A 26389-nucleotide genomic window follows, 5' to 3' on the forward strand; every position below is an offset into this window, starting at 1 on the left:
GGCCATGAAATAAAAAAGAATTTCAAGTTAAAAAAAAACGTATTTTGTAACAAGTTATTTAGAACATCCATTTTCAAGTGTTCATTGATCTGCTTGATCTGTACCATTTTTTAAATTTTAAGTTTTATAATAGGGATTAAAATAGATAATCAAACCATTATAAGGTTTTCCACACGAGCAAAAGAGCCTTAACCTAAAAACCATAATTTAGAATGCCAAAAGATTTATATTTTTGATGGAGCATATATTTCATTTAGTCCTTTGGGTAGACTCAGGAGTAGTTTTAGGGCACGGAATTTTTGGGACGTGAACTTTTCAACATATAGGCTAACTTCAATAAAAAAGAATTTCCCAATAGAACTCAGTGCCCTTGAAGAAAGTAACATCCCCTTATTTAACAAATACAGTTCAAATTTTAGAGGGTAGGATCTAAGTATTAGAAAACTTAAAATTCAAACTTTTTATTTTGAAAATAATCATGTAATGATACTTAAGTGGTTTAAAAAAATTTAGATTGTAAAAAAGAAAAAGTTTATACAAGTAGTCAACCTATACTAATGAAATAAGGTGCACATAAAAAATCCACTAGAGTTGATCATCTTGACCTCAACATTTATAGATATGAAAAAAAATAAAAATTTCAAGTCCTAAAAATAATTCATCTTGTAACAAGTTATCTAATCCATCCATTTTCAAGAATTTCAAGTGTTTACATACCTGCTCGATCTATACTTTTTGCAGAATTTTAAATTTCATAATTAAGGATAGAAAATAGATTTTCAAGCCATTGCAAGTTGTCCAACACCAAAACTACATTTCTATGTAAAATTTAGCTCCGAAAAAAATCCTCTTAAGTTGGTCTTTTTGATTAGGGGATTATATATACACTATGCTCCCATAGTACACATGCTCACAATGAGTTTACGGTGATGCATCATGGGGGCATTAGAACAGTATTGGGCCACATAAATGCTGCTAAATTTGGAAAATTCTTTTTGACTAAATTTAGAAATGGAGGCAGGGTTTCTATTTTAAGCCCTAATTTCCATTTTTTGAGTCACTCCGCCTTTTGGGTTTCCCGTTGCGGTAACATTTGGCCACCCGTTCCCTCTTCCCGCCAAAAACACCTGGTGCCCTTTTTTGGTATGCTTTAAACTGTCACAGGACTACAGGAGAATACACAGTGTTAGAGAGAGAGAGAGAATGGGTCTTCCCTCTCTTGTCCAGATTTACCATTTTTATAAATGAATACAAGGAGGAGAGCAGAGGGGCCTCTCTCTCTCTCTTTCTAGAAATAGGGTTTGGTGGGTAGAGAGATGAAAATGAGGCGAGTCTTCCTCGTAGAGTGTAACATCAATTCGGCCCACCTCAGCCAATCTTCCCCTATTTTTGGCCATGGAAATCCTCAGCCTCTGCCGCCTTCTAAATTTAGAGCTGTATATCGAGCTCTTTTAATGGACATATATGCAATAGATTTTCCAAGTGGAGGTCTTCTATTCTCTCTCTCTAAAAATGTATGCATTTCCCCAGTTGAGGTTTTGATTCTCTCTCTAAATGGGGCATCGACTCTGTGAAAACAAATCCACAACGCCCCATTCGAGATAAAATGGCATGCACGCAAGTTACTGTTTTGAGCACATCTTTCCTTTTCTGGAACACCCCACTTTTTCATATTTCTCTCTCCATATTTATATCGCTTTTCTCTCTCTTCTTCATCGGTGTTGGACATTTTTATGGCCCCTTTGGCTTTGTGCCACTCTGCATTGTTGGTTTCCATTTTGGGTAAACCCTTTCTGAAGCATTGGATATAATTGTAGAGAGAGAAAGAAAGAGTGAGGATTTACTGGGTTTTGGATAAACCCTCTCTGAAGCATTGCATTTCTTTGGAGAGAGAGAGAGAGAGAGAGAGAGAGAGAGAGAGAGAGAGAGAGAGAGAGAGAGAGAGAGAGAGAGAGAGAGAGAGAGAGAGAGAGAGAGAGAGAGAGAGAGAGAGAGGACTTATTGGTTTTTGCTGTATCATTTGGTGTTCTCGTTTTTTGGATGGGAGAGAGGAGAGATGGGAAGGGGAAAGATTGAGATTAAGAAGATAGAGAATGCAACTAGCAGGCAGGTCACATTCTCCAAACGTCGGGCTGGTTTGCTCAAAAAGGCGCAGGAGCTCTCTATATTATGCGATGCGGAGGTTGCGCTCATTATTTTCTCGAGCACTGGAAAACTCTTTGAATTTCCTAGTTCTGGGTAAGAATTTCTAAGCATGCTTATTTTCGCCCATGTTTTTCTGTTCTCTTTTGAAATTTGTTAGACAGTCTACAAAAGAGAAAAAAGCAAGACAAACTTTCGGTTGATTCGAAGCCTTTTCTAGTTATGGGGTTCTTGTTGTTTATATGTGGATTGGATTGCTGCAGCATCCCTTTCCTTTTGGTTAGATCATGAATGATGGAGATTGTGGTCTTTAAATTGCTGAAGATATATCTATTTTGATAACTATTATTATTTCTTGCCCAATTTCCACCGATTTATGCTAAAAGAAATGGGTTTGCCAATCTTAACATATACTGTTGGTTTGCTCTTCTCTTTCCCTTGCATGTCTAGGACCTGTTAGGTTATCACCAATCACATTGTGGAAATTTATGATAAGAAAAGGAAACAGAGGATTCTTATTATACACATTGATAATGTGAACGCTATGGTATTGGAAAACTAATTGAATTTTGACATATATATTCATACCTCATTTAGTAGAGCGCACATGGGCTCCAAATATGCAAGTTCCACTTCCGTTGAATGTATTATGTGGTACACATACAGATTCATATGTAAGTTACGTGATCCTTGACAAAAAGGATGATCTGTGGAATTTGAAGCATTTCTTATCTACATTCATAATATACATGAGTAAGCTCACTTTTGGTATTATGAGATTCAAAGGGGTGGCATGAGCATTAGCATGTCAAGTCCCTAAAATGGCTCGTTATTTTCAATTTGTTAAAGAATACAAAGAGTTTAGAAAACACTCCATGTTCTTCGCTTCCTTAGATTTGTATCTATAGAGCTGATTGTGCAGCAATAGCTTCCTAGGTCCAAGAAAATTGAAAAGAAGTCCGAACCTTACAAAATGTTTATTTTGATCTTTTGGTACATTGGAACAATTGTTTTGAACTCACTTGAATTGTTCATAATAATAATTGTTTCGTCTGTTCACACATCAGGGTTATGCACATTGACATGTTTTTAACTCACAATGGACAATTCTACTTACATTCTAAAGACACTCATAATGATGAGGGCCGAATCAATAAAATATTTAAACTTCAGAATATCCTGTGGTGGTAGGGTGATTATCAAAAAGTTAAATAGGTTAATCCTTTGGTTGTAGGCCTCCTTCCCTCGTGGATGACCGTCCTTGGTGAGTCACGAGGATTCTTTATTCAAATTTGGGTGCTCCAACTCTCCGATGCATGCTTCTTCTTCCACTGTTGATCTTGCTTCCAAGATTGAAACAGAGGTTGCTTACATGAGCTCCTTCCTTGGGTGGTGCTCTGGTCCCTAACACCCCAAGCGGCTGGCCAAGAGCTCGTAGTTAGATGGGCTAGCTTAATTTGTACATTTTAATTTCAGAAGATATATGCAGATTGTGAGATGGCCTCGAAGAAAAAAATGTACTTTACAACTAGTATGTGGTTCATTGTTCCACATCATGGAAAGTATAACTTCAAATACTCTCAGGCAATTGAGTTTTTCTTCAAGGGCCAATATTTTGGACCCTGTCTCACTGAAATCTCATGGGGCTTAGAAGATCAGAGGAAAGTATATGCATAGCTGTTAGAAGTTGGGTTCCTGATGTAGTATTTGTTTCAACTTAGCTTGGAACTTTAGAAGTAGTCGTGAGATTTCCAATACATTGAGTCTTTAGTGAGGAAGCATGATCCAAAGGATTAAGTATCGTGACCAACTTCATGGAGGTAGATAACACGACTACTCTTGTGAAGAGATCATTATGAGCAAGACTAAGTCTATCCGAATCTTATTCAATGACCTCTTGAAGATATCAGTCTGGATTTTTGTTAAAGTAAAAGTTGCGCCTCATTGTAATTTTCCAATTAAAATTTAGTTCAATAGAATTTTTTGTGTGAATCTCCCCTGTTTCCATCATTTAGAGTTTCACAAAAGTAACCAGTTCCAAAAGCTTCAGTGTTATGGTTCTTATCAAATGTTTTTTTATCCATTAGTCTACCTATTGGATAGGTTTTATTCTCTATCTGGAGGCACTGTGCACAATGTTAATGCTCTCAAAGCCCTTTCTGATTTAGACAAAAAAGGAACAGTCATTAGTTTTTGTTTCTTTACACCATGCAGTTGTTTAAGGCAACATTGGTTTTGATGGTTACAAATTGTTTATTAAGAATAAGACTTAAATACAGGTAGCTTGAACTGTCGATATTGTTAATTTTGTTCTCATTCTAATTATAGTGCGATTAATGGTTTTGGTGCTTTAAATTTTGATCAAATATAGAGTGTTCTCATTGCAATTAAAGATTGATCAATGAGAGTTTTTTAATTAGTTATATGTTGATAAATGATGAATTGGAGGTTCTATTTTTACATGTTCCTGAGCTTGTAATCCCTGTGTTTGACTGGCGTACTGTAAGAAGTACTTTAGACATATGTGAACAGTTAAGAATTATTGTTTCTTAATTGTTTCCTTATTCTGTATTTGGAAAAATAAGTTTTGTAATGCACATTAGGAAGGTAAGTGTATTAACAGTTTGTTGCTTTGCACTTTCTAGCATGAAGAAAACACTGGCCAGATACAACCAATGCTCAGACAGCTCAGAGTCCTCCCTTGTTGAGTGCGATTTTGAGGTATTTACTCAATATCCTCTATCTGCTCATAAAATTACCCCAAAAACATTTGCCAATGTTCTATGGCATATAATGACAGGTTTTTCAAGTTTCTTCAAATATTTTTTTCCTGACAAGTTATTAACCATTGATTATTTTTCTTGAGATGTGCTAATAATATACATGAATTTCAAAAGCTCAAGTGTGTTTCTTTTGAGGAATGGGTCAACATGTTTATATATATCCAATGCTCAAAAAGACAAAGGCTGCCGCTGGGCGGCCGGCTTTGTCTTCACTGTATCATATCTTCTAGATAATGCAATATGTTGTATCAGGGTCACTTATCAAAGTTCATACTCAACTTGAAACAAACTGTTTAATATAGCGTACTAAATGGGGGAGCCTGGTAAAAACGGATAGTGTATTTTCTTTGAGGTGTTTCTAGGAGAGTTCGATTGAAATGCGTCACTAAAGATGTTGAACCTTGGATGTTGTGTTGTGGCCCTCAGCTCCCTAAGCACTGAGTCAAGTGCCTGAATTCATGTGTTGATAAAGTTTAACTCAGTTGTACTTCTGAAATTGTAGATGATCATAGCTGCTATGGATGTACTGTTTCATTGCTTGAGCCTGCTCCCCTTTAGACTTGCCTATGAATAAGTGCTCTGAGATTCCACTATCGGTCTGACTAGAAAAGGGACATTCTAAAGGGACGTGCTTGTGCTATTTCTCATTTTAGTTCTAGGAAGTTTCACCCTGGGGCCATCTGCATGATGATGGGCTTCATTCTTTCAATTAATGGGATCTAAATTCCAAACTTAATACGAGGGTAGTGTTCTTGCTCCCAGTACTACTGATCCCATGGCAGTTTTTAGTTTATCCTTAATTCAAAATCATTTATTTTCTCACTTGTGATTAGTGTATAGGGCTAAGCTCAAGTATACAACTTTTAAAATTTTACAAGTACTTACATACTTAAAACTTGACTTTACAATGCTCTAAACCAAATTACAATACCATAATCACTTTTACAAACAAAAGGCATCACATACACTCCAAAAACAAAATATAAGATCTCACTTTAGTCCCCAACAAAATTCCACCCAAACAACCACTTGGAGATTAACAAACACTCAAGACAATGTCACTTACATATAATATTCAACACTGAACAATTTTCTTATTGGTGTAGGGGTTTGTGGCCTTTTGAGCCCTTGAGAGCATGTAAATATAATGGATATAATGAATTGTACACTTTAGTGGGAGTGTATGATTGGTTGACTGACCCAAGGTTAGGCCGTCTACAGCTTGGGCCATGTTCGAAAACCTTGTCCTTGGGCATAGGTACTACTATTGAGGGTTTTTGAAGGGTCATCCTTTGTTGCAACTCACATGTAGCTAGTTTTTATGTTTACATCTCTTATTGTGGGGATGGTGCCGTGTTTCAACTGGTGAGACGAGGCAAACAAGGCTAGTGCGCATCATAGATGGTGGGTGCACGAACCTGCACACCACACGGTGGCACTTCAGTTTGATTTTTAGAAAATGATCTCATGGGATCTTAGATTGAGGTTTAAAACATGTTGATCTCCAGTTTGACTTACCCTACTCCTAAACATTTGATCAATGATGTGATATGGACAGTTGAGCTTCATTGGACTATATCTTGGTCATCCGATATCAGATTGGCCTAAGTTTTTGAGGGTAGCCTCGGGGTGCCTTGGATTAACGATTCAACAGTCAGATTATGATTTTGATCCTGTTTGACCGAAGCGTGACCACATCTCATACTGGATCATCTAATTACTGCTTTAGGTATGATTGAGCTTGGATCTTTCTTGTTTTTGGGAGGGAGCTTCTTTCATTATGTTAAGAGGATTTCTCATATTTGGATTTATTATGAGATTGCTTTTTACCCATTTTAGCCATTTCCGGTGGTTCCTTCGATACTTTGGTAGTTATTATGTTGTGAATTTGTTCTGCTAAACATCACTACTCCTTGGGTCTAGTGTCATTTTATTTGGGATAAAATACCCCCGAATAACTTGTCCCCCAAATGTAGCAGGATCAAGAAAACACATGAAGAGCAGTACATTAGACTCCAGTTTGGTGTCATCATCTGGGGATTTACTTTATTTTGGGTGTCAGGTATCGTTATTGTTTCCTCCCATTCACAATTTGTAGATGTGTTGGGTACTTCATTGAAATTTGTTCCCGCTTGAGCCTTAGAGGTGCCAGGTGTCTTTGACTTGCTCCTAGTCACTAAAATGGATTCTAAGTGTCCCACGACTTGCTCTCGGTCACCGGTATGGATTCCCAGTATCCTACTACTTGCTCCCAGTTCCTTGCTTTAGGGTGGCGTAGAGTGTCTTGGACTTGCTCCCGATCACCGGAATGGATTTCAAGTCCCTTATGACTTGCTCTTAGATCCTTGGTTTGATGCACTGTCGAGTGTCTCCGACTTGTTCCCGATCTCCAGCACAGATTCGAAGTGTTGTATGACTTGCTCCTGGATCCTTGATTTGATGCGGTGTCGGGCATCTCTGAAGTGCTCTCGATCACTAGAATGGATTACGAGTGTCTCGCGACTTGCTCCTAGATCCTTGCTTTGATGTAGTGTTTGAGTATCTCTAATTTGCTCTCGATCACCAGAATGGATTCTGAGTGTCTTATGACTTGCTCCTGAATCCTTGATTTGATGCAACATTGAGTATCTTTGGCTTGTTGCCAATAGTCGGATTTTGAGAAGACTTCAGGTGTCTGGCAACGTACTCTTGAGCCTGAGGCAGTATCACGTGTTCTCGCCTGCTGTTGACCGTGGACTCTAATTTCCTTGATATATTTGATTTTTGGTGTGAGAAGAATTTTTGAAGGTCAGTCCTATATATAATTGGGCCGTTGGAAGCCATATCGACAATTTTCGGGCCTTAGAACTGCGCTCAGGAACCTGGCTTTTGCATCTCTTTGTACCGCTTGGGTGAGAGGTACACACTATGGGCTCATGTTTATCTTTAATGGATCTCACCCTCAATGGGGAGATGGTGCACCGACAATGAGGTGGAGGTCGTGCATATACCCATGAAGTGCCTTGCATGCATCCATGGTGGGGATGTCATGCATAGACCCATGGTAGGGTATGCTCACCCATGGTGAGCTCTATATTGAAGGAGTACATCTTTCTTTGATTTAAGATCAAGTTATCAGGAAATACTTGTTCTTGCTCTCTCTTAAATTCCTTTACTTCTTGGTTTGGGCATGTTGCACTTTGACATTTTGTAGAGGGTACTTAGTTTCTTCTTTGTCATCATTAGTAGCCCTCATCTTTCACAGTGAGCCAACCATTTCTACTCTCTTCTTCTCTACTTTTCTCTCCCTTCTTTCTTATGAGTGTCCAAGTTTTGCTTTGCAACTTTGAATGCAAGCTTCTCCTTCCCAACCCCTAAGAAGCTCAGTTACCCTCCTCTCATAGAACTTATCTATGAGCTCTCTTAAGACCAAGGCTGGCATAGGCGACATAGCATCAACCATGGCATCGAGATTTTGAAGCAACCAAGGATCCCTTGACAGATCAGCTCTTCAAACCCGATCCAACCATTAAAGCGCTGAATCAGGCCTGTCCACATAGTCACATGAGGATTTTGATGCTCTTAGTTGCATAGGAGGCAGCCTAACCAGGTCGAAGCCCGTAAGTCTCACTTAGTGTGTGCCAAGACGAAGCAAAATTACCACAAGCTAGTTATAAACTAAATCGGAGCCATATAATCCTTTACTTCCTCTATGACTCAACAAAGGGAATCGCTTGGGTCTCTAAAAAAACAAATTGAAACCTCTGTTGTTCCCTCTCACTACTTCTCATGCTCACTATTCTTTTCCACATTTCCTTTTCTCTTTCCTCATTTTATTTTTTCTCAGTTGACCTTCCTCTCCTATTAGAGAGAGAAAGGAAAACAAGCAAAATGGAAGAGAGTCAGTGAACCCTCAACCTTTATTTATGTCAAGAGTCAGTTGCAGATGACCGCTTGGTTTTGAGATTGTTTGTGGAAATACAAACTGGCCCTACATTCAAGTGGTATTCACGCTTGCCCCCGAATTCCATTTATACCTGGGCTGAGATAAAAGTTGAATTCTACAAACGATTTTACGATGTTGAAATGGAGATATGGCCCTTTTACTCTTATTATTTTTAGCAATTGTAGCCTTATAGATTTAAACAACTTCTCATTAAAATTCGCCTCTTAAATTGGCTTTAGATCTATCAACATTTTATATTGATTTGAAGAGGATTGAGTGAGGAATGTTTCTGCAAAATTTTAGCCAAAAGCTTCACACGGATTGTGAGTTATATGTCTGGAAGCAAAAAAGGTCATGGGGACCGTTGCACATGAACTTGGTGCAACCCCTCACTCTTGGCTTCGATTTGATGAGGATCCGAGCTGAAAATCCCCTTGATATTTGTATATGAATAGAAAGCTCATTAATTGATGATCAACATACTAAAATTAGCCCATTTGGCCCTAGAGATCTCGAGTTATGGTTCGATCTTTGGGGCCAAGAAATTTTGTGGGCTGCTGCAATCCTTATGAAAATGTTGATCTACAGGCACAACATGATATGTTTTATTTTATTTGTGGTCTCCTTGTGGTGCGCCAAAGACAACACCACAAGGGCATTTCTCACATCACATTTAGTAGCAATTGTTACCAAAGGATTTTCTCATTATCCGCTTCCTTTCATAAAAATTTGGAGTTTATTGGTTACTGATTTCTTGGATCCTTGTCTAATGTTTGATCGATTTTGGTGGACCCTGCCTACGGTTCAAGGCGTTCGGGAGGCTATATCTACTTGATCCGATATCGGATTGTGCTCAAATTTGAATCATAGCATTCCTAAATCAATTCCTTTTTCATCCATAAAGTTCTTGCGCCATTTAGCTTTGGATACCATAGGGAATCTTTGTAAATTGGCCTTAGATTAATGTTGTGAAATGGATGGTTGAGCCTTGCCAAGCCATATTTGATTGTCCTTTGTCAGATCGGTATGATTTTTGGACAATGATCTTATAGAACCTTAGATTGGAGTTTAAAACCTGCTGATTGCCAGTTTGATAGGGATTTTACTGTACCCTATTTTTAACTATTTGATCAATGTTGTGAGATGGACGGTTGAGCTTCATTGTTCCATATCTTGGTGTCACTCAGTCCTCTTTGAATCAGTATAAAATATTGATAGGTCTGAAGTCAATTCAAGTGGGCGAATTTTAGGGAGACGTTGCCTAAATCTATGTGACTGCAATTGCCAAAAATAGTAAAGAATAACAGGGCCATTTCTCTTCTTCAACATCGTAAAATCGTTTGTAGAATTTAGCTTCCATTTGACCCCAGTTATGAATGGGATTCGAGGGCAGACACGAGTACAACTTGAATGTGGGGCCAGTTAGTGTTTCCACCAACTATCTCTTAAGCAAGCGGTCATCTGTAGCTGACTCTTGGCATGCAACAATAAAATGAGCGACTTGTTGCTGGGGGGATCCAGTGTAAGTAGAGTATGGCTTTTTGTACAATTCAGGCTATGGCGGGTTCGAGCTCTTAACTCCCTTCAAATTTTCGGCTTCACTCTATCCTCTTCGAATCAATATAAAATGTTTATAGGTTTGAAGCCAAATCAATCGGCAAAGTCTATGAGAAGTTGCCTAAAGCTATGAGGCTGCAATTGCCAAAAATAGTAAAGAGTAATAGGGTGATATCTCTCTTTCAACATTGTAAATTGTTTGTAGAATTTGGCTTCCATCTCACCCCTTGTATGAACGGAATCAGGGGTAGATGCGAGTAACACTTGAATGCAGGGCCAGTTAGTGTTCCACAAACTTTCTCAAAAGCAAGTGGTCATCTACAAACGACTCTTGACATGTATCAACAAAATGAGCGACATGCTGCTGTGGGATCTAGTCCCATCATACAAAGGCAACCTACCCCTTTGGTAATTTGGAGGGAAAGGCAGCCGGTATATGTAAGCAGGGTATGGCTTTCTATACATTACGGGCGTTGCCGGGGCTGAACTCTGAACTCCCTTCAAACTTTCGGAGATCATAGCTTTGACATTGTCGAGTGTAAATGAGGGTGGACACTCTCATGAAAAAAGGAAGAGAAGAGTAAAGAAGAAGAGAGCAGAAATGGTCGGCTTACTGTGAATGATGAGCGCTACTAAAGTTGATAAAGAAGAAATTACTTGCTCTCCGCAAATTGTCAAAGGCAACATGCCCTAACAAAAAGAAAAGGAATTAAGGGCGGGCAAGAATGAAATTTTCTTGATAACTTGCCCTTAAATCAAAGGGAGATAAACCCCTTTGACATAGAGCTCACCTTGTGTGAGCATGGTGGGGTTTATGCACGACATCCCCCACCATGGATGCTTGTGTGGCACTTCATGGGTATGTGCACGAACTTCACCTCACTTTGGGGAGCGCACTTTCGATGAGATCTAGATCCCAACCCGTTCAGAGAGATGTAGAAGCAACGTTCTCAGGGCTGTTTTGAGCTCTGAAGCAACGTTCTAGACATATATGTATGACCTTTAAAAATTCCTGTCACCAAAAATTGAATATAACTGAGAAATTGGAGTGTAGGGGTCGAGTGTCTTTTTGACTTGCTCTTGATCACCTGAACAGGTTTCATGTGTCCCACGACTTGCTCCGGATCCTTAATTTGATGCGGCATTGAGTGCCTTTGACTTGATTTATATATATATATATATATATATATATATATATATATATATATATATATAAATATATATATATAAATATATATATATATGTATGTATGTATGTATGTATGTATGTATGTATGTACGCCTCATGATTGAAATCCCTAAAATAGAGAGGAGAGGGGTTAGGGCCTCACAAGTCTTGGGCGTGAGATCAGACCACAAAATTGTGTGGAGGCTATGAAAACATAGGCATTAATCTGCCCTTGGTGAGATGAGTTCAATGAGGCTAGTATATGGTCTTGGATGTGGGCGAGTAAAGGCCTAATGTGTTACATTCCTTGGAAAAATGTGAGCTAAGAGAGAGATGAGTGGGGCATGGAGGCTAAGTGAGGAATATGGCACAATTTGAGGGAGTTTTATTATGGTTGAGATGGATGCCAAAACAGGCCACCCATGGCCCCCATTTATAGCTTAGAATTAGGGGTCAGGTTAGCGTCTAGTCATCTCTAGAATTTTCCTCTTTAAGTGAGGAGCAATATGGGCCATTGGTCATTCTGATTTATGAGGTGAAGAGATGCTTTAATCAAGCTATTCATTCCCTTGGTCAGCCATCATGATCAAGGGAAGGATTTATGCCTTATCCCCGTAGTTATCCTTAATACTAATCCTCCTTTAATTTGAATTTCACTTCTATTAAGAAAAATTAACTTTCAATTCAATTAAATTCAAATTGAGCTTCTAGTTAAGTTAGAAGGAGAGGTAGGCTCTGCCACATGGGTGGTTTTTTCTCACTCTCTTTTCAACCTTATGTGAAAAGAAAAGAGAAAATATCTTTCTTGATTCCCTCTAACAACCTTATCATGTGTTCAAATATTTTTGTGACATGCATCCCAAGCACTCAAAAGTGAATTTTAGATGTGTTCAAAAGATATTGTGGCATGTCTCTCGCTTAGTACCAAATTAGACCATTGCCTATTTACAAATTATAAAGGAGGATGATGTCATCATCTATGGCCTAGTTGTGGGTGGCGCATGAGCCTTCTAATGGGGTCTAATGTCGGCACCCATGGGCCCAAGTGGAGGCCCTTGGCCATTTGGGCATTCTCATGTGTAATCAACCCACATGTGTGTCCTGAATTGTCATTTTGCATTTTGTTTGTATTACATTTTTTTGTGTCAAAATAATTGCCTAAAAATCACAAAATCCCCAAAAATAATATTTCAATTGGCTATATAAAAACCAAGCCTCTCACTCTCAAGGAAAAATCATTAAAGAAGAATTGGCAACTTGGGTTAGGATTTCGCATTTATACTAGGGTACTCCACTCGAGCTTTCCTAGCTGCATGAACTACTTTCTCAAATCTGATGCAACACATGACCCAAAATATATTTGCAAAGGCTCGTGCTTGATCCATCAAAGCTGGTCAACAGGGGGTCGAAGTACGAAAATAGCATGTCGATTCAGGTGCTTCCCTAAGGACAAGTCTTCACCCTTTCAGGCATTAGCATTATACACCACAACTCAAAGATGCGGGGTTTCCTCTCTTTGGCACTTATGTACCTCCTCCCTAAGGAAGTAGCTTCCCAAAAGTGCGGCTTTGATGTGCACATTACAGTGGTATGTCGAGGATTTGACCTTGCCCTCACAAGCCTCCAGCCTGCACGCAAGCATGTGTCTTTCTCCTAGCCAACGACCACTGAGCATCTCTTCAACTTGAACTAGGGATGACCTACAAACCGTCCTCGGCTTTTACTAATGCTTATGGGTTTTGACTATTTTCTTACCTGGCTGTTCAAGCCGGTTGCGTCACATGGTTGCAATAGGCACTGCATACAGACAAGCTTAATTTGCATCAGCTTGGATGGGCCTAAGCCACATCCTTCTCCCTTTGAGGACCATGCTTCCTTTAGAGCCAAGGCATCTCGCTAATAATGGGTTTGAGTACAATGGTGTTAAGGCCCTTAAAGGCCAAATGCCCCATCATATTTGAAAGGGAGGTATTCCATGCAGAAGATAGTGGAAATAGAATTTGGTGGCTCATTCGCTATTGGCTTCTATGAGGATTTCAACGTTCTATGAGGATTTCAAGGTCTATGAGTGCAAGATCTCATGCTTAATAGGCGACTGTTAACCGATGGGTACTAACACCACCCCTCATGTATCATGGAATTAAACCCCCCAGAACGTGTCCTTCATTTTGGTGGAAGTTTGTGCATCTGGGACAATCTAGTGTGGAATGTATGATTCAGGACCATCTAGGCCCTATAAGACTTGCATTTACTAGCCCGACTTAGTTTTATGGACGCTGTTGCTCTCTTCTTGGTCCTAGAGTTTTCTTCATGCAGTATAACAGCCCAATGATTGTTGAAGGGGGGGAACCTTCAAATGTCATTCAATGGGCTTGAAAAGAAGGTCCTTATACTTGGATGCTTGCTAATCTGATGGAGAAGAATTTTAATTTGTGGGGAGGGAGGGTTGGCCCTTTTCACCCTGTTTGTAGGCTGCCAACTAGTTAGCATATGCACTGCCTTGCCATGGGTGCCACTGTGAGGATCTCGTTGTAGGTCCTGGGCAACACACTCCATAAGCTAAATTTGCCTACTAGCTCTTACTTTTTTTTCACTTTTTGTTTCGCTCTATTCCTCTTCTGTGCATATCCCCATTCGGATTTTCCTTTGGAACAACTAGATTTTCACAGCTCCTTGTGTCTATGGCATGTAACTTAACAAAAATAGAAAGAAGGGGGGAGGGGTGTTCTACAAAATATGCGTGCATTTCTATTGGATCCTCCTGAGGGTTTATTTTGTGGAGGAAGGCTTAATGCTCCTTCCCATCTGATCTTCCTCACAATAATGTCTAGTTAACAACAAAATCGGAATGAACTAGTTTTGTTAATTAGAAAAGCTCTGTGATAAACATAGTTGTTAGCAACGACCAAAATATTGTCATGGTATTACTTGTTATTTGGAATTTAATATACTACTCGTGTCTTCTTATAATATGCCATGGTGTTTGTTTTGCTGCATCCAGTTTCCTTATTTTGCTTATGTTCTGAATCTGATGCTTGTATGACTTCATCTTTTCGTGGCATTCTATAGACTTCATATTCAGGACTAACCTTGCCCACAATGTCCTTGATATGAGTTACTCCAATTGCCCACAATGTCCTTGCTATGAGTTACTCCAATGGTTGTTGTTTTCTGGACTATTGATTCTCATACTGTTAGGGATTTAAAGTGAGGCATATTATATGGAACAGATGCAACAAGTAAAGGAGGTGGCAGTTTTGAGGGAAGAAATTGGGAAGTTGCAAATGGCACACATGTATGTCACAATAATAATTCGAGTTTCATTACATATGGCCTTTTAAATGGATGCTTTTTGTTGATTTTTATAGTACTGGTCATAGCTATTTGAGAACCATGTATTTCTTGTAGGCACATGATGGGTAAAGAACTCTTGAATTTGAGTTTGAAGGAATTGCAACACCTTGAGAATATGCTAAATGAAGGGATAACTTCTGTGAAGGATAGAAAGGTAATAGATCTAGGACCTTCATGTCTCATCTCTCATGAGAGGACTTCTCAAGGATTCCTATTTGTCCAAATCAAATCATCTTTGTTTATTTATGTTAGTGTGTCGTCTCTCGGTGTTACTTTTTCAAGTCTTGATTGATATCATGCTTTCAGGAGAAGTTACTGTTGGAGCAACTTGAGCAATCACAATTAAAGGTAAACAAATTTACAAATTGGCTATTGAAACATTAATGGGGGTTGCATCAAGACAATAAGCAAGTGGTAGTTGCTTCCTTGTTTTTGTTTGAGATCATTTGTAGGAGAAAAGGGCAGCAGTTTCTTTGAACAACCTGAAATACGAAATGTTCTATTCTCACTTGGATTCACTTTGTGCCTATGCAAATAAATTGCACGAAATCTAGGATCTTTACTCTTTGTTAGTAGAGTGCACGTGCTCCACGTGTGATTTGAATCCAATCTACCTTAGGCAACTCTCTAACCATGTCTTTTTTCTCTCTATAATTACATCCATTTTTTCCAACTCCAATATCGTTCTATCTCCTTTTCTCTCTCTAAACACATTTTTTCGATCTCTAATCATATTCTATGTTTTTGTTGACTGGCCTTGTTATTAAAAATCCATTTCTATGCATGTAAAGGCATGATGATAGTCTCAAATCCTTTCAAATAACTTGTGACTATTCTACATCTATGAAGTAGTCACTCAAAAATGTATAGCTAATCTACTTGCTATGATTTTTAAAATAGGTTTTTGTATTAATCTTAACTAAACTACTGCTTAGAAGTACGAAGTGTATCTTTTTTATGATGGCACTAAATTGTGCTACTCGCTCAACTTATGTCAAATTTATTATAAAGAAGTATTAATCTTAAGTAAACTACTGCTTAAAGCAGTGCAATGTGTCATTTTGGCACTATTTTGTGTTATCCACTTGTGTGAAACTTATTTTAAAAAAGTTACATGAATGTAGAATTTATTAAAACTGGACATGTTGTTTCATTATATAGTTTAAAGGGGTATGTGGTGTGGATTGCTTAGAAGTTGAAACCAGAAGTTCTTTATTATGGTCTTTGTAGACTAGATTATAGGCTTGTCTTTAATTAATATGAAAGTGGTGCAATGTGTCATTTCTGTGTTGGTACTATGTTTTGCTATCTGCTCAACTTGTGTCAAATTTATTTTACAGAAGTTAACGTAAGTGTAAAAGTTGTTTGAACTGGATGTATTTTCACTTTAGAGTTTAAAGGTGCACAATTGTTTTAGAAAATATGATTTAAATAAATAACTATATTAATGTACACGAGTTGATATTACACATAGGCTAAGAAAAAGCAATTTGTGACTTCTCCCACTTGTATATAACACAACAACCTACTCTGAGATATGGTTGTACATTGTTAGAGCCAAATAAATTATACTGTTAAGAAACTATAAGAATGGAATCAGTTGAAAAAGCCCTTACCCAAATTCTCACTTGTATGTCTATCTTAGACGTTCCTTCTCTTTCTCTATCTATGTATCTATCTCTCTCTAAAAAGAGGCACACTTCAATTCTCTCCAAAGCCTTGGTCTCTTTGTTTTCTCTCCTTAAACCCATCTCTCTCTCTCTCTCTCCAGATAAATCGAGGAAAAGCTAAAATTTACATCTTCATGATGAAGCAATGTATTAGGTCAATCACGTCAACTACATAGTAATACCAATGACAATGTTGTGTAAGAAAATTTAAAGAGAGTGAGAGGGGAGAGATGGAGAGATTGCTGATAAGATGGTTAGTCTTGACTGTCATATTTGAACCAAGTTGACATTTACGCTAGTTAGTTATGAGAAAAAAAGTAAAAGAAATAAAAAGATCTAAAACTTTAATTTTGAGGACCTTAATTATGCATAAATAGGAGAAAACAATGTGAATTCTATAATGACAAATAGAAACCCTAAAATGTTTTGTTAAAATCTTGTTCTATGCTATTTCGTAGATAACCAAATTATTTCAAAGAAAAATATAATTTGAAGCTATATAACTTTTTTGAGGGAAAAAAGAAATGCTAATTTTAAAGGCACACTTTATTTGAGAAATTCTACTTTAAGAGAAAACACTATATAAAAAATCCTAAATTTCAATATCTCTGAAACCTAATTTTGAGAAATTAGGATTTGGTTTGAAGGTCCCATAGAAAATCCCTCTATCATAGAAAAACTTTAAATTAGAAACCCTAATTAATTTGAAGCGTTATAAAACCCTCAAGATTTCTAAATTTTTTATACCCTAAAAATTCTATAGATAATAAATTTTCCATTTGAAATCCTAATTTCAAGTTATTTCCTACATAATTGAATAATGCTAGGTAAAGTCCTAATACTAAGCAATGTTAAACCAAATCTTACAAAAAATCCCAAGTTTAAAGACACCCTGATTTTGAAAGCCCTATTTTTTAGAGAAAATCCTATTTCAAATATCCTAATTTTCAATGTAAGCACTACTTTAAGATTAAAAATCAAATTTATTGTATATTAATTTTAATTAAGTTATATACTTTCAGATGAAAAACCTAAAGATATAAAAAATAATAAATGGTTTTCCAGTAAACCCCTAATTTCAATCACCTAAAATCCCTAATTTTAGATAAGTTAGGATTTGTTGTAAGGAGACAAAGCCTTGTCTTAGAGAAAACCTTAAATAGAAAACCTAATTAACTCGATTCTTTTAGAAGCTGTCAAGCTATATAATCTACTGCAAATGGATTAAAATCATCTGACAACCTCTGTAAAAACCCTACTTTCTGGAAGTTTGAGATAAGAAAGAGCGCCTTGTATTATAATCTCTAATCCCTTTTAAAATTCTAGTAACAAAGCAAGATAAATAAGACTTACCAGAAAATCACGATATTACTCTATGAATCTTCCTCTCGCTTGAACATATGGAAATGTTTTTACCATCATCATTATCATTATCATCATTATAGCCTTTTTCCAATTAATTGGGGTCAGCTACACTAATCCTGGTTCGCCATTCTGCTCTATTAAAAATCTCGAAAAGAGGCAATGGCCATCCCATACTGAAGAGAGATATAAATGGGGAAAGAAAAAAAAACACTATCTTTGAAAATTTTTCTTCACTCCCATTTGAAAACTGGCATAGTTTCGTGTTTATTTTGCCGATCCTAGATACCAAACGTCTTATACATTTAGTGAGCGCCACGTGGTTGCTGAACCAAGTGGTGTTTTATATATGGAAGATTTGTTTATTAATTTGTTCGAGTTACAATATTCAGGAGTGGGTTAACTTCTGTAGGAAATTCATACATAGGAATTGATGCAAATCACATCAAGGGTGGCTGGAACGAGTTTTTATTTTTGAATTTGAAGTAAGGATGAGTCTAGAATTGTAGTATTTGTTAAATCGGATGTGTTGGGATTGTTTTATTTGTTGAGTACCATTTCTAATTTGTCACTAAGGGGGTTATTTTTTCTTTTAGCTTAAAGTCAGAGGTAGGAGTATTGTAGATACCCATGCAGTCAATAAGTCAAAGAAGGGTAATGTTGTCTTGAGTTCCCATGAGTTAAAATCAATGATGTAGAGTTCATATGCTTGGAAATTTGGTTGCATGAATGGGAATTTGCAACCTGGGAACTTGGGTGCTTGGTGGTTGTAGAAAACCTGATTTTAGTGTATGGGGAACAAGGTATAATTATAGGTTAGTTGTTTTACCATTTTGGTGGGGTTACTTTGGTCGTTGTCTAGGGCCCAAGAGTGGGTTCATATCTTTGAACATTGCTGTTAACAGTTGTAGTTGTTACTGATATTTTGATTAATGAAGCTGAAAATTCCTTCCTACTTAGTGTACAGAGAGAAAAATTTCCCAACTTGTGAGTTGGAAGGCCTCTACTTGGTGTAGTGGAAAGACATATGGTGAAAGACCCCTAGTTCCTTTCGTTCCTTGTTGGTGATCAAGGGAGTTTCCTCCTTGTTTGACCCACTGGGGCATTGTCAATTTGTTGTTGGGAAATCAGTCTCGGATCTCTCTTTTCCAAGTGCCAGTTTTGCACCAAGGAAAACACACTTGTACCTCAAGCAACTTAAAAAGTTCTACAGACCAAATGTATATCATAATATCATTTGAAGTTTGTTTTGAACTGTATGTGTCAACAAATAATAAACCATATGGAAAAAAGGCAAGAGAAAAGAGAGACATGATGGAGAGATGATAGCTCATCATCATGTCAACCAACGAACCGTTTTAGGAATGCAAAGGCTCTCTCAGCCACTCCCTCATTGACCAAAATATCTGCTGCCATCTCGTGAGGGACATGAAATAGTGGTATATGATTTTCAATGGTTGTTTCCCCTCTAAAACACAAACACATTCACACATGACAATAAGTGAACATGAGTTCAAAGAATATTGTCTTTAACGAGATGGGCGTGGTCATGGCATTTCTTATCCTCTTTTGTAGAGATATATTAGTGCTATTGTATTGTTAAAAAACAAGTTTTCCATGACAAATTAAGCACACTGAAGCCATCTATCTTTTTTCTTTTTTTCAATTTCAGTTTGCGATTGGCTCTATTATTTTGCAACATATAATAACTGATTACTAACTTTTTTCTTAGGGAGGGTGTGGAGGGGTGGGAGGGGGGGTAAATCAGTGGGGGGAAGTGCTCCCTACCAGTTTTCATTTATGAAATGTAGAGAGATTACATGCTCATCGATTTACAACTCTATCATAGGGAATTTCAGCAACATCATAAGAAAGTAATGAATTTAAAAAGTCCGGTGGGTGAGCTCTCCAAACGGTGGCTTTCCGTATGTTGACAGCCTTTCTAGCTAAGGAATCCGCTACCACTTTCGATTTGTGGTATACATGAGATATTGTCCAATTGTGACTGGCGATCGATAGTTTGTAGAGGTTGTTGGCGTCGTGGGTGTGCAGTCTCCAAGGGGATTTATAATGGCCGCATATTATCCCTACAAGGATTTGAGATCGTTTTCAATGAACAAAGGAAACAGTGAAGTTGACAGGCCAAATCGATCCTTGTTTAGAAAGCCTTAAATTTTGGGATATTGTTCGAGGAGGTACACAAAGGTAATGAAAAAGTGTCAATCTAGCGACCCATATCTTCTCTTAGAATATTGTCCCCTCTTGCAGCTCTGAGGTTCTGAATGAAGGTCTATAGATACCAAGTCCAAGTGCCACAAAATAAAATTTCTTTTATTTCAATGCAACATAACTCAATTACATCAAACTTTACATTATCATATACAATTCCAGCTACTAAACTTGGCCTGAAATACACTTTTAAAATAAAAATAAGACTCTAATTGCTCCCTTGTCTTAATCCAAGATACAATATACATCAAGGATGTTGATTAAACACATGAGATTACACTTGGTCTAAAAAATACAGCAATATACAAAACATTATCAAATAATAGAAATACAAGCATTGTGTGTGTGCATAGAATTTGATCATGGGAAGCTGATTATAGAGTTCATTTTGTCCAGTTTACGGCCTTGGGTCTTAGCTATGTACTATGGGAGGACTTCTAATGACATATTCACATAGGCCAAGAGTAACATCAAATAAGTAAGCCTTTAAGCTTTATATCATCTACACTTTCATGGCATATTTTAACATATAAGAGGGCTTAATAAATTGGATTCAAAATCGAGGGAAAATGTAGGAGAAAAAGAGGCATAAATCACTCTCAATTTTGTGCAAAATTCAATAGCAAGATCATAAATTGCAGAGAAATTTAGCCAATTAAGTCTCATTAAAACACTATAAACAATCTATCAAAACTTGGATTAATCAATTAGGAATCAAATCATCAACCTCAAGGAACCATTGAAACACAAGATCTCATGAACCAAGATGAAATTAGATCATCATACTTTGCTGTAATTGTGGATTTACGATCATCAAGAGGCTTCCAAAAAGGGCTTGATGATGATCTCTTGAAGGCATCAATTGACGTTGGAGCTCGGGTTTCGTCTAGGCTTGAGATCTAACTCAATTTGAGGTTTCTCTCACTAGATCCTCACACCTTTCTTTCGTTTTCTCACTAAAACTGGGTTTTCATGAAGAAGAAGAAAAGAATCACTTTAGATGGGCATGCCACTCATAAGAGGAAATCTTTCTCTAAAAGCTTAAGGAAATATAAGAGGAGAGAGAATTGGGCCATATCTCATATGAAGAAGTTTCTCTCACTAGGATTCTTCAAAATAGAGAGAACAGAGAAAAGAAACACTGAGGGGCGTATCCCTTAGCGAGAGAAAGAAAAATGAGTTGTGTTTTCAAAATGACAGATTGAGGGGGTATTTATGTTGGTTTTTTGGGTAAATGATATTTATAGTGTTGAGTGTGGAGCTGCTTTAGATGTGTTTTAATCTTGGACATTGAAATTCAACATCCATGGCTACAAAGAGAGGCTTGATCCGAGTTCACTATCCCTCATCATGCTATCTTCATGTGTGGTATGGATTTAATACCCTTATCCTCCAGTTTTTAATAAAGATAATTCACTCCAATTTCTCTTGTATGAAAATACACTTGCTCTTTTCACATAATTGAACTTAAAGCTAAGTTGGAGGGCATACCCTTGAGTTAATTTGACAAAACTTCAAGTAAAAATCAAATTTGAAACTTTTCTCATTTTTATAAGCGCATGTGGGGAGGCTAATGAAATCATACCACACAAGCTAGTTAGTTAAATCCACAATTAATAGATACCCTTAGTGTTTCAATTCTAATGTCAGACGCTATGCCCATTCTATAAGGGCTCACACATGTACATAAACCACTTGCTTTGCACATTTAATGTGTTCAAAATTAATTTTCCCAATTTTCAAAATTACATAAAATCCAATATTACAAAATTGCCTCATCATAGCAATTACATAATGACCTAGAAGGCCATCATGGGGAATGACATCACCCCATGTCATCTCCACGTGGGGCTAACGTGGAGGCCCCCATGGCCTCACGTGGACACCCATTAGCCATTTGGGTTCTTGTGTGGGTCCCAAGGGGTCTATCATTTATTGCCTTTTTGCAAAAATAATTATGGAAAACACATTCTCTTGCTCAAACAAATCTGAAAAAATTCTTAAAAGTCCACAAAAATCATTTTCCATAAGAATAATTCATTTTAACACTGTTTACAAACATTTCTAAGGGGAATTATGATCTTAGGAGTTGAATTAGGAATTAAAGCACTACACTTGGCTAGACCCAGAATCCAAAACTACTTTCTCGGTATAACCCAACAAAACTCATGACCCACGGTGTCTAATCATGGGCTCATGATACAGCTTCTGCAAGTCAAACCAACGAGTGACCCTGAATCCCAAGTACTAGTGGATTTCAGGTGCATCCCCTAGAGGAAATGCACATACAAGGTGCAGGGGTTCCTCTCTTGGCACATGCTCATTGGATCCCTAGAAGAGCTGGCTTCCCATTCTTTGTAACTGTTTATGCGCATGCCATGAGAGGGTTCTATGAGTCGGGGATTTATTAGTCTTAATCTTCCTACAGGGCTAATCATTGATTGAGCTCAAAATATCATTCACATAAAATCATTGCTCTGGCCCAATCATCCAATCATGATGCCCAATGAGCTCCATAACAATAACAATAACCTGACTAGATGAAACCTTGAAACCTCTTGGTGCGTCTCATATATACAAAAATATTCCTTATGACTGTCTCAGAGTCTTTATGACTTTTGGTCCCATTGCGCTAAGATCCTAGAGTCATGTTGTGATCAAGATAATATTTTTAAAGGAAAAAGTTTATATAAGGTTGCAACCTTAAAATGTGGAATTAAAGATGCACCTCAAAAATCCATTGGAAAAGGTTATTTTAGTGTTGAAAAACTCTTTAATTGATCATCTCGACATCAAGATGTATGAATATGAAAAAAAAAAAAATATTTTGAGTCCCAGAAATAGTGCATCTTGCAACATATTATCTAGACCATCCATTTTCAAGATTTTCATATGCTTATAAATCTTCTTGATTTCAACCATTTTTGGAGTTTCAAATTTTATCATTAGATGTGAAAATAAATTTTGAGATAATCCTAAGAGTTTTTACACCAAAATTACATGTTATGGTAAAATTTAGAGGTGTGCCTTAATTGGATTGTTTAAGGTTGCAACCTTATAGAAACCACGCCCATTTTTAAAACTCCCAGTCGAATAGGAAATCAAATCTCTTTTAAAACTAAAAGATTCCCTATCCAACTAAAAGATGGCATATTAGAAAAAAGGGGCGTGCCATATTAAAAAAAAAGGGTGAGCATACCCTACCAATAGTCCATATGTTGTGTAATCCTACTGATTTGAAAAGAAACTTGATCCACTGGCAAACACAAGGGTAACAGCTTCCTGACAGGACTAATGCTTTTCACACCTCCATGCAATTGACTTCTAAATAGCTTTCAAAAACATACATTGCAAAAATATGTGGTTCTCTTTCCTCTCTGCAAAAAGCAAAGAGGGCATCTGGCTAGAAATATCCCCTTTGACTAGAGATAGGACATGGTAGGAAGCCATTGGTGTAGGGACAACCAGGAGAACCATTGCACCCTTTGGTGGGAGTGTGAAGACCAAAGTGCCTTAATGATAGACTTTGGGAAATTTCTTCTTCTTACATGTTCATAGGAGTCCTTGATAGAAAATTAGCCATGGGTGTAATGGATCCAAACTAGACAATTGCCCCCTGGTAGTAAAGGCAATGTAGAGGACTAAATTGCCTCCCATGCACGAATAAGAAGACCTGAAGTTGGGTGGGGATTCCATGGCGGTGGCAACCCTCACAATCAGCAAACATATGTTTGGCAAAACTGCTCAGGTCACAGTCAATATCTAGGCCAATAGAACCTCAAATACTTTTTAAAAAGCAATGGATCTGCCAAAAAATCCACCACGTCTCCATTGCCAATAATCCATCTCACATTATATTGCAACAAGTTGATTCCCCTCATAATGCCTTTCCATGTATAAAACGTATGCGAGCCCTTGCATGGCAGATAGAAGAATTCCAAATATGTTTTTTCGAAAAAGCATGCAATGTAGCTAGATGGATTTGCAATGATTCTCCAAGCCAGTTTCATCATGCCTGTAGTTAGAATTGATCTTTGGGTTGCTGATATTGTTCTCACCACAGGGATGGCCTCAGTTGACATGTTTTCAATTAGAAAACTAGCACCTGTAGATCTACTAGGAGGTTCTCTTTGTTTCTCTTTAGGAATGTTACTTGTAGGTCAATCTGGAATGCTTAGTCTTGTATTGTGTAAATTATAGTATGGTACACATGGTTTGCTTGTCACTGTACATTAAAATCTTTTATGCATTTTTTTATTGTTCATAAATATATCTGGTATGCTCTGCACCCCTATCGAAAATCAAAATTGAGAAATTGAAGTCCTTAGTTTTCCAGTTCTTGATTGCTGCCTCTATCTTTGAAGGAAGAAACCCTTAAACTGTCACAAATAAATGCTACTTTGGTCACTTTATAATCTTTGTTCACTTTTTATTATGAACACTTTATATGTTGGGAACCTTTTTTGTCTTGTAAAAACACCATTATAACCAACTAATAATATAATCTTTTATAGTATATGTCGTAAAGAATGCAGATCGTTGTGCAAAACATATATCTGGAATGATCATATAACTCTCTCAGCCATCGAAAGGTGTATTGGGCTTTAATCTCTAACTCCCATATGGAAAGAAGGCTTAAGTGCTTGTCTGGCACACCTCTTTCAACGTTGAATGATAGCTATTGTCCATTCATGTAACAGCCTGATGACCAATATTCTAGACATGCAGCCGACACATTGCCTTCTCAGACCATGTGCTTGATACCCCTGTTAATTATTTTGTGGTTTGTTGCCAAAGAATATTTGAGCAAAGACCTAAAGTTCCAGGAAATAGAGTTAAAGGTAATGGCGTTGACCAGGAATTGTGAAATCACTTTCAATCAGTATGAGGGAAATGCCTACTCATAAATCTTTAACCCATCCATGCTACCTTACTGGTTGAATGGCCATACAAATTTAAGAAAGCATTGATTATGTCACTATATTCATTTCAGATAATCCCTTGGCCCTTGACACTTCCCAGGTTGTGTTTTACATGTTCTGTCGCGTTCATTTTGTGGGATTTCTGTAGCAGTAGTTGTGAAAAATTGTGTGAACTCTTGGAGCCTTTACCATGTCTTGGTTTCATTCATGTTTGTCATATGATGAACAAAGGCCTAGCTGCTCAATTAGTTTTGGTTTTTATTTTCCCATTTCACTTTAGAATATGATTTGGTTTCTTCCTTATATAATGGGTTCCCTGTTCTGAAAATGCTCGCCTCTCTATCCATACCTAATCACAACATGGCAATTAATGCAAAGTTGCTTTGAATCTCCTTCAGCTCCTGTATTGTGGCATGAGTAGCAATGGGGAGGCTGAAAAGACACCGTTTTCTTTAACTCTAATGTCACTGATATTCTTCTTAAAACCCTCTTCCAAGAAAAGACAGTGAGAATATTTGGTATAGGATGAAACAACTGTTTGGACCAAGAAAAAGTAGCCCTTGAATCCCATGCCAAAAAAATGGAGATACTGATTTTGGTGTCTTCTGAAGGTAGCAATGGAAAGGGAATCCTTTGCTACAATTTCACAGAGTTGGTGAATAACGACACTTGGCAACCAGGAAAATTTCCTGCATTGCAGGGAACTTCGAATCAATTCAACTACTTTAATGTTTAGGATTCTTGTCTGATAATAAAAGGGCAGTCCTTCACCTAAGCCCTGGTTTGGCTCAATCCACTTTCAGAATATCAATGATTGGTGCGGTTATGTTTGAATATGAGATTGTCCATCAAACCCTTTTCCCAACTATTTGGAGTTGGCTACACGAATCCTGGTCCGCCATTCTACTCTATCAAGGGTTAGTGAGGCCATAAATCACTGTATCTTTACTCCCTACTTCCAACCATGTATTTTTGGGCCTACCCCTTGCCCTTTATGTGTTTCTAATATGAGTAATTGTATGACTTATATTCTAGGATACATAATTGTCAACATTAAGATGATTGCTGGAATATGGATTCACCCCTAAGAGAGAGCTCTCACAATTCATTGATATGTAGAAGTGCGATGATAGGAGAGAACTTTTCTGAAACCAAGTATGGCGTCAAACATATGTAATATTAGGAGTTCAGTCACAAAAATGCTGGCTGCATTTGAAACCTGAATTGTTGGCCAAGTGATGAATACAAATACTAAAGAAAAATAGAACGATAAAAAA

The 26389-nt window shown here is 37.5% G+C and overlaps 1 protein-coding gene across 3 annotated transcripts in view; it reads left to right on the top strand.

The window, feature by feature from the left end:
* Positions 1 to 1083: 1083 nt before the first annotated feature.
* Positions 1084 to 26389, top strand: part of LOC18433358 (MADS-box transcription factor 23) — a 44762-nt gene continuing 19456 nt past the window's right edge. Inside the window, exons 1-5 of one of the 3 annotated variants that reach the window (XM_088862599.1) lie at positions 1084 to 2238; positions 4788 to 4863; positions 14806 to 14870; positions 14984 to 15083; positions 15236 to 15277. In XM_088862599.1, coding sequence (XP_088718725.1) covers positions 2057 to 2238; positions 4788 to 4863; positions 14806 to 14870; positions 14984 to 15083; positions 15236 to 15277 — 465 coding nt within the window. In that variant the 5' untranslated portion in view covers positions 1084 to 2056. Of the gene's footprint in view, positions 2239 to 3349; positions 3407 to 4787; positions 4864 to 14805; positions 14871 to 14983; positions 15084 to 15235; positions 15278 to 26389 lie in introns of those variants that run through there. The other 2 variants (XM_020666571.2, XM_088862603.1) reach the window with 2 other exon arrangements.

The sequence above is a fragment of the Amborella trichopoda genome, chromosome 1, assembly GCF_054954075.1.
Source record: "Amborella trichopoda isolate Santa Cruz 75 chromosome 1, AtrichopodaSantaCruz75HAP2 v2.0, whole genome shotgun sequence".
Taxonomy (NCBI): domain Eukaryota; kingdom Viridiplantae; phylum Streptophyta; class Magnoliopsida; order Amborellales; family Amborellaceae; genus Amborella; species Amborella trichopoda.